A 15455-nucleotide genomic window follows, 5' to 3' on the forward strand; every position below is an offset into this window, starting at 1 on the left:
GACGCTTCGCAGCGCATCACAGGGAGTGGTGGCCAATAAATAGATGATTGATCCACATCACACTGCAACTGCATGCAAGTCGCTTCGTCTTCCTACAGGAGGATGGTGCATTGCTTCTCACTCGAAACTGCTTGTCACGAATGGACGGCGAGTATCCACTTGTTAGCTCATCGTTTCTCACAGAATTTGAAGCGGCCTATTTTCTCCGAATCTTTCCCCTTCCAGATTTACTTCAGAGGTCATTAGCCCACTCATATGGCCTAGCCCAAATAGTTTCCGGATAAGCCCACGATCGCTTACTACAAACAGCCCACATCTACCACATAACATAACCAAGGCGGCCCACTTTCCAGTTTTAATTGGTTGTGCTGTCTCGGGTGAAAGGAATCGGATGCTCGTAGTCTAAGAGGGGGAGAGGGTGAATTAGACAAACTAAAACTTTAACCTCAAGCTTCAACTAATTTGCACATAAATTAAACTAAAACAAGCTATCTAGATGTGCAACTAGTGTTCTTCTAGTGTGAAAACCCTCATCCCAAAAGAGTTATGCAACCTATAGCCAATCCTATCAAAATTCTACACTATGAAAGTAAAGGCACACAAAGATTGCAATAAGTAAATGCGGAAGTTTAAAGGAGAGATGAGAAAAAGCAAACTCTTTGACACGAGGATTTATCCCGTGGTTCGGTTAGCCACAAAGACACACCTACATCCACGTTGTTGAAGCACCCACAAAGAGTATTGCTTCTTGGCCACCAAGTCTTTTTCGTGAACACAATCACGGTCACCTTGGCCCCGTGTTCCACTAAGGAGTTTCACCAAGAAGGGTGGGGGTATCCACATCCCCCGCACAAAGATGTCGTCGCCGCTCCACACCAAGCCAAAGGATCGATGACATTGCCGGCGAGCCACCAACACTCAAAGGGGCCGGCACACCAAGTACAAGAGGTGGTTCTCTCCTAGAACCAAGGCACAAGGCACACAATTTTGCTCACTCACTCACTCAAGAGCTAATCTAGCACTAACACTCACAAAGAATGTGCTAAACCTAAGGATGTGATCAATTTGCTCTTTGGATGGCTTGGAGTTATTCTTCAATGTGTATGGTGTGTCTCAGGTCTCCAGCCACTCCAAAATGGTCGAGGGAAGCCATATATATAGCCCACAAACTTAAAGTAGTCGTTTGTAGCCGTTGGGGGCATTTCTGCGTAAGCGTCGGATAATCTGACGTGTTCACTGTCCAAGGCGTCGGATCATCCAACCCCACTGTGATTTCCCTGAAACCGTTACAATTCAAATTATCTGCTGACGTCATTCATCCGACCCATTAGTCCGACGTGTTCTGAATCACATGTTGGATTATCCGGTGCAACTGCCACATTTAAATTACAAACAACAGTCACTGATCATTGCCACTGGTCATTAGTCCGACGCACTGTGAATTGCTACGTCGGATCATCCGTTCCCATAGACAGATTTCAGCCCTGGAAAACATGCTCTCTGCAGAATCACCCGACCATTAATCCGACCTTCATTTCCTTAGCGTCGGATAATCCGATCCCATAGACCAATTTCCAATTAGTGAAACAAGCTCTCTGAAGAATGACCCGAGCCTTTGTCCGACCCTTTTTCCAGGGCATCGGATTAACCGAGTTCTTTAGTAGGATAGTTCGACTCTAGGGTATTCGGATTATCCGAGCCAACTGCTATTTTTTGTCTTCTTGTTGCACTTGTCCAACTCGTCGCAGCGGTCATTTGGACACTGCAATTCTCTGCTTTTTCACTGCGTCTTGATATCTCTACGGTGAATTGGACGCCTCGACTCAATGGTGCATTGGATGTCTCGTTTCAACGGTGCATTGGACATCTCGTCTCGACGATGCATTGGACGTCTCGTCTCAACGGTGTATTGGACATCACGTCTCGAATATGGTTTGGACTCCATCTAAGGGACTAAAAAATCCTACAAATATGATCTCGCAAACTAATTAGTCTCATTAATTACGTTGTCATTCGATCACCAAAATGACTTAAAATGGTCTAAATGGGGACTCGTTCGGTACATCCGCACGGCCGGTTCACACATCATCGCAGCCCCGGTACGCCTGTTCGGTTAGCAAAATTAATAGCAAGCCAGAGGCAGCTGAGATGGCGTCCGGAGCGGCACGGAACCGTCTACGTGCATCGTCTCTATGTCTCTCTCTCCAGCCTGGACACAACCTCTCTCCACCACCACGGAGCAGTCAGCTGCTAAAAATGGCGTAGGCCATTGACTGCTCTCTGTTTGCATGCACCATGATCAACTGGTCACCAGACGCCACCGGATGCATGCATGGTGCATTGTGATGTACTGTCTCACTAGGCGAACGAGAACGATGATCCTGCGCGCCATCACGTCCCGATACATCCTACTTACACCTGCGACGATTAGCTGGGCACATTAATGACACCCGTACGTGGCAAAATTGCTAAGTTTAAAGCACAAACAGAAGAACACCACTGCTGCGTCGAACAACAACTTCATCAATTCATCCAGCCGTCCATCCATGGGCGGCCACCCGAGGCAGCCAATCGCTGGCCGTAGGGCAGCTGATCTCATGGGCTGGCTCTGCTGACTCGATGGAAATACGCGTGGCCAGTTGGTGATTCAGTTTCGCGCGCCGTGAACGTCCTGGCGCGCGGAAGGAATCGATCTGTCGCGCGGCCCAGCCGTTGGCCAAGATACTCCTTTGACCCAAGATTCTCTCGTCCCCAACGACCGAACAAACCACCCGGAGCGGATCTCCGGCGCCCCCGGCCGGCCGGGGTATTTATACCACCGCGCCGCATTCTCTAAACCTCAGCGCAGATCTGAACTGAACAAGGTGCGGGATAGGCAGCGGCGACGGCGATGGAGATCGAGCACCACCACCATCCCGGCGGCCGCGTGGCGGCCGTCGGCGACGACGACGACGTGGCGCTGGTGGAGCAGGTCCGGCTGACGGTGCCGACGACGGACGACCCGACGCTGCCCGTGTGGACGTTCCGCATGTGGACCATCGGCGTCGTCTCCTGCGCGCTCCTCTCCTTTTTCAACCAGTTCTTCGCCTACCGCAGCGAGCCCATCATCATCAGCCAGATCACCGTCCAGGTCTGTTCCCCGCCGATCGTGCACACGCGCCGTGTCTCGGCCGGGTTCGTCTGAACATGCATTTGGCGTGTGCGTTATTTGAACGCAGGTGGCGGCGCTGCCGGTGGGGCACTTCATGGCGCGCGTGCTGCCGGACAGGAAGTTCTCGGCGTTCGGCGGGGAGTGGTCGATGAACCCGGGGCCCTTCAACATCAAGGAGCACGTGCTGATCTGCGTCTTCGCCAACGCCGGCGCCGCGTTCGGCAACGGTGGCGCCTACGCCGTCGGCATCGTCACCATCATCAAGGCCTTCTACCGGAGGAACATCTCCTTCTTCACCGGCCTGCTCCTCATCATCACCACCCAGGTATGTCCGTGTTCCGCACGCGCGATCGCCCTGCACAGTAGTAGCAGTGCTGTGAACCGGAGGCTCGTTCTGGCCTCGTAGGTGCTCGGGTACGGATGGGCAGGGCTGATGAGGAAGTACGTGATCGAGCCGGCGCAGATGTGGTGGCCGTCGAGTCTCGTGCAGGTGTCCCTCCTCAGGTATTGAACGAATCGACCGAATTTTCGATGCATTCTTACTCGCTGACAATTTTTGCACACGTACACTGTACTATAACGAACGGTCGCATTCATCAGGGCGTTGCACGAGAAGGAGCAGAGCCGCGGGATGACGCGTGGCAAGTTCTTCCTGATCGCGCTCATCTGCAGCCTGGCGTGGTACACGGTCCCGGGGTACATCTTCCCGACCATCACCGCCGTGTCGTGGGTGTGCTGGGCGTTCCCCAGGTCGGTGACCATGCAGCAGATCGGGTCCGGCCTCAACGGCCTCGGCATCGGCGCCTTCACCCTCGACTGGTCCGTCGTCGCCGCCTTCCTTGGGAGCCCGCTAGTGTCGCCCTTCTTCGCCATCGTCAACGTCTACGTCGGTTTCGTCCTCCTCGTCTACATCATCGTGCCCGCCTGCTACTGGGCGGTGAACCTCTACGACGCCGGCACCTTCCCCATCTACTCCACCGACCTCTTCACCGGCGCCGGCCAGCTCTACAACATCACCTCCATCGTCAACGACAGGTTCGAGATCGACATGGACGCCTACGCGGAGCAGGGGAAGATCCACCTCAGCCTGTTCTTCGCCATCTCCTACGGCCTCGGCTTCGCCTCCATCGCCGCCACGCTCTCGCACGTCGCCCTCTTCTACGGCAAGTACGTGTTGCATCTGCACATCACTGCACCTCGATCGATCGATCGATCTGTCCCTGCTCGACATGGATGTGACGACTCTTCTGTTTGTTGTGCAGGGAGATATACCAGAGGTTCCGGGAGTCGTACAATGGCAAGCCGGATGTGCACACGAGGATGATGAGGAGGTACGACGACATACCCAACTGGTGGTTCTACCTGCTGCTGGTGGTGACCATGGCGGTGGCCCTGGTGCTCTGCACCGTGTTCAAGGAAGAGGTGCAGCTGCCATGGTGGGGGCTCCTCTTCGCCTGCGCCATCGCCTTCGTCTTCACGCTCCCCATCAGCGTCATCACCGCCACGACGAACACGGTACTACTTGATTTCCTTGCAATTGGAGATGACTATCTCCAATCGATCGATCAAATCCAATCGGCATGTATGGTACTAAGTTGACTGCTGCGGTCGGTGCTTATTTGCAGACACCGGGGCTGAACGTCATCACGGAGTATTGCATGGGCCTGATCATGCCGGGGAGGCCGATAGCCAACGTGTGCTTCAAGGTCTACGGCTACATGAGCATGAACCAGTCCGTCTCCTTCCTCAACGACTTCAAGCTTGGCCACTACATGAAGGTCCCGCCGAGATCCATGTTCCTAGTTCAGGTACCAGCCATCTCTTTTGATCGTGGCCAATAACTGGGGCAGTGGTGTCTGATGACCAAACATGTTTGTTATTGGTGTCTGAAAATAAATGAATCAATCCATGTATATTCAGTTGATCGGGACGGTGGTGGCGGGGACGGTGAACACGGTGGTGGCGTGGTGGCTGCTGACGACGGTGCCGCACATCTGCGAGAAGGCCCTCCTCCCGGAGGGCAGCCCGTGGACGTGCCCCGGCGACCACGTCTTCTTCGACGCGTCGGTGATCTGGGGCCTGGTCGGCCCGCGCCGCATCTTCGGGCCGCTGGGCTACTACAACGCGCTCAACTGGTGCTTCCTCGGCGGCGTGGTCTGCCCGGTGCTGGTGTGGCTCCTGGCCAGGGCGCTGCCGGGGCACGCCTGGTGGATCAGCCTCGTCAACCTGCCCGTCGTCCTGGGCGCCACGGCCAACATGCCGCCGGCGTCGACGCTCAACTACACGGCGTGGTGCTTCGTCGGCGCCGTCTTCAACTTCTTCGTCTTCCGGTACCGCAAGGGGTGGTGGAAGCGCTACAACTACGTGCTGTCGGCGGCCATGGACGCCGGCGTGGCAATCATGGGGGTGATCATCTACTTCGCGCTCTCGGGTCACCCGCTCGACTGGTGGGGGTCCAGGGGCGAGCACTGCGACCTCGCCACCTGCCCCACGGCCAGGGGCGTGCAGGTGGACGGCTGCCCCGTCCTCTGAAGATCAAACACACCCAATTACTAAGAAGCACCTGCATGCCTAGAGGTGTACAAATTTATACAGATATGTTTCCTGCCTGTAGTGATTGCTAGTACCAGCGTATTGTACATAAAGATTGTGAAATGCATGGGTTGGAACTTCGAATTGATCCTTATTCCAGACTTAAACTTCTGAACTTTTGTGCTTTGAAGTTCTGAACTTATCAATTGTCCTGGCATAATTCAGTTGCGAGGCGGTGAGCATACTTCGATCACTCGTTCGTTCTTGGGTTACTAGTAGCAAGTAACAACCAAGGTTCTAAATAGTCGGCTATAGCCATCGCTATAGCCAGCTATAGTCTTTGGGAGAGGAGAAAAACTAGGATATCCATCTCTTAGCTCTAAATGGCTAATAGCCGGTTATATCCCGCTATAGCCGCTAAATTATGGATTATTTAGCCAGATAAATTATATAATAGTCTTTATGTATTATTAGTTTTGTAATGAACTTCATCATTTACGAAACTTAGTACTCCCTCCTTCCATGTTTATAAGGCATACACGTATATCAAGATTCAAACCTTATCATCTTTGACCAATAATTTGACTATTAAATTTTTATTTTTATAATGCAAATTTCATATGATTGGATTCATAATCAAATATATTTTACAATGATTATAAGTTTATAATCAAAAGTGATATAATATATGATAAATAAATGGTCAAAGTGTTGTTTAGAAGACCGTGTCATGTTCCACCATGCCTTATAAACGGGGAAGGAGGGAGTATTCATCAACAATGTTACGGGGGAAATGAAACCCAAGACGTACTTTAGTCAATGAAAATTTCTTGATTCCGTATTTGTATGCAAAGTTATTCATAGATTTATGTATGATATTGAAATAGAAATGCATAATTGTGAGAAGTTTTTAAAAGATTAGAGAGCATGCATCAACCATGGTTATCATGTTTCATGATGAAATATGGAATTATATTTGTATGATTAAATAAGCATGGGGAAAATTCTAAAGTTAGATATTTTGCAAAAAATTGTGTAGAAGATGGACACATGACAAAACTATATGACCCATAGAGTTCTATAAATAGGGGTGCTCCCCTCCCCTTCTTGCCATACCAGAGGTCTTAAGTAGAAGATGACAAGGTTGCCATGTAGTGTAGTACTGTCTTGGTAGGGTAGCGATATAAAGAGTGCAAGAGTATTGTATTGTAAGTATGGTAGCGATATAAAGAGCGTAAGAGTATTATATTGTAAGTATTGTATTGTACTAAGTTATGGTGAATAAAGAGTTGATTTCTCATATAGAGTTGGTCTCTCGTATTAGTGCCCAGGTGAAGGTGGTAGGGGCGCCAATTTCTCAACACATGATATTAGCAGAACTGCTAAATGAGTCAGCTAGTCTATAGCCCACTATAGTCTTTCTTAGCCTCTACAAACACCCACCGCTAAATACATTAGCCCGCTATTTTAAACACTGGTAACAACACAATAACTTCACAATGAGCGGGCAGTCGCTTGGTAGGTATGGGGGACGCGCCATCAAGCATCCTGGCAGAGCAAGTGCGCATCGTCCGCTGCTGCCAGGCACATTATGATGTGGCAGAACGCTCGTGCAGTGTTTTGCCTAGAGTAGTAGAATGCACTGTCATTAGGTTCGCCTGGTAGGTATAGTGGACGCGCCAGGTACAGTGGACGCGCCATCAGCATCCTGCAAGCTCAAGTGCGCATCGTCCGCTGCTCTGCCAGTTATGATGTGACAGAACGCTCGTGCAGTGTTCTGCCTAGAGTAGTAGAGTGCGCTATCATCAGGTTCGCTATAAAAGCAGAGGGAAGGTCGAGGGCACCTAGCAGAAGTAGAAGAAAACAACAAGATCCCGGAAAGATAATACAAAGGGAGGTGCAAACTTAGAGAAGAAATATCAATGCCTCACGTATTTTCCTCTTCGACCCTGATGGTTTTCATGTGGTAGGGATAAGACTTTAGAAACCAAGCCTGATGCTTATCTTCTTTGTACACGCACCACTCCCTGCTCCCAAGCTTAACCACATGTATGAGGATGAGAGGCATCAGGATCGATGCACGGCCAATGAGAGATTGCCATAGCACAAGATTTAACGAAACACCTACAAGCAGATACCCTGATTCCCAAAGCACGAGATTGAACGACATCCCTGCAAACGGCTACCCTGATTCCGAGCAGCTCGCCACTCAACCGTCCGTCGCCATTTCAGGGTGGCCCAAAATCTTGTTGTATTGCCCTCTCCTTTTGCTCTCATGGTTTGCATAGCCCGTATGCTGGAACAATTCTGTTGTTTCCGAGATTGTTAGTTATGGTAAGTACAATAGTATAGACATCTGCGATCTCTTTATCACTGACAGTCAGGTTAAACAGACAGCTCATACATTGAATTGTCTGTTTGGCTATCTGCAAGGGTTTTAACTCATCCTTTGACACACAGGGTGATCCACTGATTTAATTGAACCTTGGCAGTGCACAGTGATTCAGCACAAGCAGTCTACTTCGAAGCTTTGTATCTTTAAATCCATTGAGAATTGGATATTAGTGTTTAAACAGTTTTTGTAGCCCTTGGTACCCGCTACAATTTTGTTGTTTGGAGTTCACGAAGTTTAGATGCAAAATTTGGAGGTAATTTGAACTGAACTAAGTTTTAGAAAGAGGATAGAGGGCAGTGCAGCACGGCACGGCTGAGCCACGCAGCTTCTTGCCGCCTGCCGCCGGCCGCCATGCCACGTGCCGCGCCGAGCGTGAGCAAGCGCAAGCAGGCAAGCTGCTGGAGCTGGCCTCCTAGAGACGAAATCTCCCCGACGCGCAGTGGATCAAAACCTCCAGCGTCTGCTCGCAGCAGCTCCTACAATGGTCTCCGAGTCATCGCTCAGGTTTGGAAACATGCGGTCCGCTCGTAGACGAACCAGACGACAAGGATGCGTTTACTGTGGTCGTGGAGGGGGCTTTTTGCAAAAATACTAAGATTCTCATTGATGTGTGCTATGGCTTTTATTTAATGCTTCTAAATATTAAGATCCTTTTTGATGTGATATGGTCTAAAATTTAGCCCCTATGCCTTCAATTTATATCTGCAGTTTCCTCCTTTCTTCTGCTTACAATGTACTAGTACTGTTGAAGAGTGCATGCTAGTGTGGTTACTTCAGTCTATATCTCATGATTTGTTGCGCAATGTCATGTTGAAGATGAACCGGCTGAAGTTAGTGTTGCTTGCAATGTATCAAACGCCCGTAAATTCTCAAGAACGATGAAGTGCCCAATCTGCTAGGTACAAGTGAAATGCGAGACAATATGTCATCCTGATCAGCGGAAGAGAAAATTGTAGGTTGTTTCATCAGCGCTCCTCCAACATAGAGCAGCTCCTTTAGTCTATCAAGTTGGAGGCAGTTCTTCTGCGTATTTGAGGGGAGAAAAAAAAGGAAATGGCAGAGACTGATGATATGTATCTTCGGAGAGATGGTTCTTTCAAAAAAAAAAAAAAATCTTCGGAGAGATGGTTCTTTCAAAAAAAAAAAAATCTTCGGAGAGATGGTATGAATGCATAAATATCACTCAGACTTCTTGAGGAAACCAAATTTTAGGGAACATCAATCCACTGATTTTGCAATGGAAGGACAAGGGTAACATGAGACCATCTCCTGAATCATGATTACTGCCTTCTCTTCTACAATCATCTTGGTCTGAAATTTGAACTGATTCTTCATCTCGTCTGTCTTGCCATCTAGAACTCTCTCTTTTTTAAAATGAACCAAGCGGGTTTTTTTAAACGAACCAAGCGGGAGAGCTGCCGATTATATTAAAAATAAGATGAAGCCCAGACTGAACAAATAACAAATGAAGAAAAATACAGAGCAACATCGGGTAGCTGGATTGGAGCATAGGCACGCGCCAGACTCAACTCAACTCAACTCCAAGGATTGAGACATCGACCCAAGCCTCAACTTACCCTACTCGGTCAGATTGGGTTGTTGACCCATGCCTATACTCACTCTGTTCGGTCGGATTGGGACATCGACACGAATCTCGATGAGAGCCCCGCTCAGTCGGATTGGGTCATCGACATGTGCCTCCACAAACTTTGCCCGATCTGATTGGGACGTTGATACAAGTCACCGCACACTCACCAACTCTTTTTTTTTTCTTTTTTGAAAAAGAAAGGAAAACAAAAAAAGAAACACCCCAGCTGCAGCTAGCCGGAAGAAGCCACCACCATGACGGAAATGCCTAACATCGCCTTCAGGAAGGACATGCAACAAGCCCACAAGGGCACAATGACGCCAGCCTAAGGAGGGTTAGGTTTTAGCCTGCATTATCCGCAACACGGTGGGATGGTGAGGTACTGAGAGAAGACACATCCAAGAAGGGAACAGTATGGTGGCCATCAGCCACATCACCATGATATCTCTGACGAAAAACCCATCCGCTATCCGCCACGCCACCGCGACGCTGTCGACACGTCTCTGCACGGGCAGCCCTGACTTGCGGAAAGGAAATCCGCACACGGATGGAAAAGCCCACATGACGTGCATTGGGACAGAGCGGCCGGAGTTGGCATTTCACCATCGCACCGCGGCATGTGCCCCCGCCAAGGCCTATGCCGAGCCTGCACGGAACAAAGACCGTGACAGTGCACGCGCGAAGCGCCGCACCATGAGGCACGGGGCACCCAAGCGAGCTGCCTCCGCCTCCACCTGGGCCTACGCCGAGCCGGCGCGTAAGCCGCCGCCGCGGCCTGCACAATCTCCAAGAGCGCAGATCTGCCCACCATCCATGCGAATCCGGCCAACTCCAACGTGGATCTAACCGCCGGTCGAGCCCATGGCATTGCAGCACGGAGAGAGGAGCGAGGGGAAGGACGGAAAGGGTTGGGGGAGGGGATGAGCTGATGGTCTCGCCGCCGCTCTCCTCGCTGCTCGCCGGGCTTCCGGCGAGCAACTCTGGCGGTGGCGAGGGTAGGGAGTGTGGAAGGCGGGTGGACAGGGAGCCACCCGTGTCGCCCCCAATGGGACGACGCAGGGGCGAGGCTCTTTTTCTATCTAGAACTCTCGACAACAAGTAGCACATTATTTGTTCAATAATTTAGTACTACTATTAATACTATATTTAAGTCATTAGGAAATCAGAATTTCTTCCCATGGCAGGTTCAGATTAGTGCTCTACTGATCTTACTATGTTCAGTTGATCGACCGATGAATTGTTAATTGCATTGGCCTCTGATGGTCTGTCCAGCGAACTTCGGAAATGGAACTAACTAATCCACCAGGCCAATGAAAACTTTGTATTCTGTTTAGTTAACGCATGCGCACCAAAGCTGAAGAGCTAGGGCTTGATAGTCAACGGATGTCACGACAGATGCAGGGCCCAGAAGATGCAGGTGGGGACGGCCGGAGCACTTCGACGAACTGTGGCATGATGAGGTACAACCTAAACTGTGGCATGATGAGGTACAACCTCCACCGCCGTAGGAGTAGCGACTGAACATGTGGGTCGACGGAAACTCGGGCAAGATGGCTGGTGGCATTGCGGGCAGCGGTCGCCGCCGATGCCGCCGCGACCTCACCGGCTGGCGGCTGCGTGCTGGTGGTATAACGAGATCTTTAAACTTTTTACTTTTAGAACCCTAATTGGATCATGAATTCGCGGTCATCCAATTATTTGCATATAACCCCTAATAATTTACAAATGAAATTTGGATCGAAATATTGCATATAGGCCCCGGTTATTTACCCGAATCATTTGCAGATAGATCCCTGGCTCTGTGGCTCAGAGCAGCTCCCCTCTCTACCGTCCGCCGCCGGCGTCTTCCTGCCCGTCCGCCTGATCTGCTCCAGCAGCTGGGAGCGGACTCCGGAAGATACGCGCGTGCCGTTTGATCTCGTCCCGCGCCGCCCGACTGAGCTCGAACCCCTGGGCATGGCGGCGGGGTCGACAACTCGACACTCAGTGTCGCGTCCCGATTCGGTCTCCTCCCGGACCGCGGCTATGCAGGCGATGGCTGGCGGGGCCGCCGCAGCTGTAGTAGCATTTGCAGCGGCCGCGAACACGAGGGTGGGTGGCTGGCTTGGAGGCGTGCGGCGGCGGCGGCGTTGTTGTTATGTTGTACAGGTGAACGATGCCGATGAACTGTTCTTCAGTATTCATCTCCTCCTCTTTCTGCAATCAGCAATCTGCATTTGCTCACTTGTTCGAGATGACTCGATTGGTGGAGGGGATCCAGTCCAGGTCCAGGGGCGAGCACTGCGACCTCGCAGCGTTGTTTTTTTCTTTTTAACTACCCCAGTAACGATAGTATAACGACACGCAAAAGGTTTTAAGCGTTCCCCACAAAACAAAACGAAACAAGCAGAGTTATGGACTTAGTGAAGAAACTGAACACTGATGGCGATATTTCGCTTTTCATCCACTCAAGTGTCCACCCTGTTATGCCATCAGGCATCATGGAAGAACGCTCCGTGACGCAGCTTTGGACCTTTGGTACTGGTGTCAGTGATGAAGCCTTCTCTTTGATTTGGTTGTCGAGCAGGCAAGGGTCAGGGCTTCACGAGAAACCAATGCCGCCCTCAACAGGTTCAGCACCTGCAGAAAATCAAGTGTCAAGCCAGTAGATTTGCGTGTAATTGGAAATATGAAGTTGCAGAATGTGTTACTCTGATCACCTCCACTTTAGTAAAAGCGAACTCTGTTGTCGCAAGCTGTGACACAGAGTGCTCCTTCTTCTTCAGTTCGTTAAAGGCGTTGATTAGCGAGAATGGAACCACACGGAGTTCATTAGTCACCAAGAACTTGCCTGGTCCTTTCGCATATCCACCCCCGGTCTCTGTCGTCATGGTTGGCACCTTGGGATTCACTGCCAGTAAATTCGTATTGCCGTGGGAACATTTCATTGTAAAAATATCAACAAGACTGCAGTCTCTAATGCAAGGGGTGCGGCAACCCATAGAACCTTTAACTGGCAGCTGCTCATCGGTCATCAGGAAATGATTGCTACAACCGAAAAAGGGGAGCAACTTAGGTGAAAGGACCATGTCTCGACATACATCTGATTTTATGTAATCAGTCATGTTTCCCCCCACACTTCTGTGGAGATTATCAATGCTCGAGATGGATGAACTTCCTCCAAGATGCTTGATAACCTGACCAAGTGGTAAGGTCAGGAAACTAAATAAAATGTTGCAGAACTCTTCAGGAACCTCAGCGTGTACTACTGATTGGTCTGTTTTTTTCACAAGTAGTTTCACTTTCTGGACACAATCTGAACTTGAACCGTTCTCAGAACTACCCGTGACAGCCATAGAAACGAGTTCATTTGCTCTTGCGGATTCACCTAACTGACCAAACATAAGATCAGTGAGGGGTTGATCAGACTTCAGCGTTTGCTTCAGCAATATTTTTATCTGTTGACATATTAGAAAACTTTCAGTTCAAGACCACATAGGTAAGACAATAAAACACAGGTACGGTTAAAACACAATGCGAAGCAAAATCGCAAAAAGATGGTACTAATATGAAGCATGCAGCAAGTAGTACTAACCTCATCCAAGCCAAGTTCTAATGTCTTCTCTTCAAGCATGGTTACGTCCTCAATCCCCAGGTCATGCAAAAGGTTCATGAGATTGTCCGTATCAGCAGGTACAACTTGCAGATTATCAGTAGTGGCATAGCTTATCCCTCCTCTTACGAAAACTCCATCATTTGTCACTACCCCGGCACACTTCAGCCAACACTTATTGGGGTCCAAGGATTTCCCACACTGCTGGCATGGCACATCTGGAACTGAACTATAGTAAAACGCATCAGTGACACTGCTACAGAAACACTCATTTGTCCCGGTTGAGAAACCCCTGTTGTCCTGGTTTCCCAACCGGGAACGCCAGGCCGGGACAAAAGGTCCTTTTTTTCCCCAGTCCTCATTTCTTTTTCATTTCTATTCGGGTTTCATTTCTAATATAATTTCATTTCAATTACACTAATAAATATAAATATATACTAATTTGCATAATATTGGTCCCAAATATATAAAGTAATTCACAAATATATGCATACACATAAATAGAAATGCATTGACATATACATATATTTACATACGCGTCATGTTATCATATTACAAATTTACAAAGTGCCTCAAGTTTACACAATGTTATCATATTTGCTTTTATTGTCGATGTTCGACACTCCGTCATAGTAGAATTTGCCTTCTACGTCGAGGACCTCATCATTAATAAATCCGCACAAGGCTTCTTGAACAGTCAGAACTCTTTCCTCTGGTATAAGTGCATCGCGCATCTTCTCGACCTATGGAAAAGTAGGAATATTTAATATTATTTTTTACGATAAGAGTTGAAATATTGACAACTTTTCTACTTACTTCTCGCTGCCATTCTGCTATGTTTTTCCGAGGACCAACTGTATTGTGCATGAATTCGCAAACATAGTATGCACATAAATTATTTTCTTGTGCCTGCCTCATACACTTTAAGAGAAAATAAATTATCAGGTATCTATATGAATATATATACTAAAAAAATTTTAAACAAGCAAAGAATATTCGAGTACGTATCGGAAAATCCCACATAAATGATAATGTCTGGTCATAATTACCTTTATGATTTTGAATGAATTTTTTCCAAACTCTGTGCATGATTGAGAAGATTTAGAATGAAGTAAAAAGTTGTTTGAAAGTGAGTAGTGCTAGATTTACCTTTTCAACATGTCCGTAAGATCTTTGTAGTCTTGTGGATCTCGCCTCAATGAGTCCATAACAAGCACTACGCTGTAGTCGAGAATTATGACTAGTAGTATCCAGTGACCACTGCAAGATTATAAAGAGGAAGTGCATGGTAGGGTTTAAAGAATTGAATTATACAAAATTTGAAAGAGTTAGTTGGTAGGAAACACTCACGCAAAGTTGTAAGGAAACAATAACTTGAACTTGTCGTGCTGGACGGCAAAGTACTTGTACAAGTTTTGGAATGTCTCGTCGGGGTTGTCTCGTAGATTCTTACAGTTACAAGTAATTGGGTCCACACAGCCGAGGTGTGAGTACCCTTTCCTCCTGCAAGTTTGTATCTCCATTCTACATTGTACAAAACAAAATAAGGGATCATGTGCTTGAGGTTATGCGATACAATACGTAACGATTAAAATATAACGAACACCACTTACAGAAGCCACAAGCCGACCATAGAGATGTCGAGGGCATCCTGATAGTATAGTTGGTAAACTTCTTCCCAATTAATCCATATGATGGCCTCGCCCCGAAAGAAGTCATCATCTTTAATCTTCGCGCCACTCCTGAAGACGCACTGGGACATCAAGAGCATGTATCGGTCGTGTAGTCTTCGCATTTTCGTTGGCAACAAAGACACGACTTCGGGGGGACAAGAGATGTGCCCAACTGAAACTGAAATAATGCAAGCCTTCAATGAATTCGTTCGAACGTCGGTCAGCATTGTACATCCATTGCTGGTCCATCAGCATTTTAAATAAATCGATTTGAATTCTTTACACGTATCGAATAAATAAAATATATCAAATCTAAATTAAACTAAATGTAACATAACATGAATAATTAAAAGATCTGCAATATCCATCATACATCATGATTAATTAAAATGAGTACTTAATCCATTACAGAATTTAACAAAGGAGTACTCAACATGCAACTTAAAAATTCGCACAACAACATATATGTTTTCAACCGTCCTTGTGTGGGAACGCAAAATGCTCTGTCGGATTTCTTGCTGGCG

At 48.3% G+C, this 15455-nt stretch overlaps 1 protein-coding gene across 1 annotated transcript; it reads left to right on the forward strand.

Annotated features, from left to right (window-relative positions):
- The first annotated feature begins 2890 nt into the window (after positions 1-2890).
- LOC120683317 (oligopeptide transporter 4-like) lies at positions 2891-5817 on the forward strand. The gene is made up of 7 exons (XM_039965390.1): positions 2891-3130; positions 3219-3476; positions 3558-3655; positions 3752-4318; positions 4414-4666; positions 4777-4959; positions 5072-5817. The coding sequence occupies exons 1-7, from the start codon at positions 2891-2893 to the stop codon at positions 5681-5683; spliced, it is 2211 nt and encodes a 736-aa protein (XP_039821324.1). The 3' UTR covers positions 5684-5817.
- Positions 5818-15455: the final 9638 nt, after the last annotated feature.

Source organism: Panicum virgatum, chromosome 7N (genome assembly GCF_016808335.1).
Source record: "Panicum virgatum strain AP13 chromosome 7N, P.virgatum_v5, whole genome shotgun sequence".
NCBI lineage: Eukaryota > Viridiplantae > Streptophyta > Magnoliopsida > Poales > Poaceae > Panicum > Panicum virgatum.

What these genes read in the sequence shown, in the direction of transcription:
- LOC120683317 (XM_039965390.1), top strand. Translation starts at nt 2,891, where the DNA reads ATGGAGATCGAGCACCACCACCATCCCGGCGGCCGCGTGGCGGCCGTC. An exon ending in TCCTCATCATCACCACCCAG is followed by an intron (nt 3,477 to 3,557) that starts GTATGTCCGTGT and finishes CTGGCCTCGTAG; the next exon opens with GTGCTCGGGTACGGATGGGC. An exon ending in TCACCGCCACGACGAACACG is followed by an intron (nt 4,667 to 4,776) that starts GTACTACTTGAT and finishes GCTTATTTGCAG; the next exon opens with ACACCGGGGCTGAACGTCAT.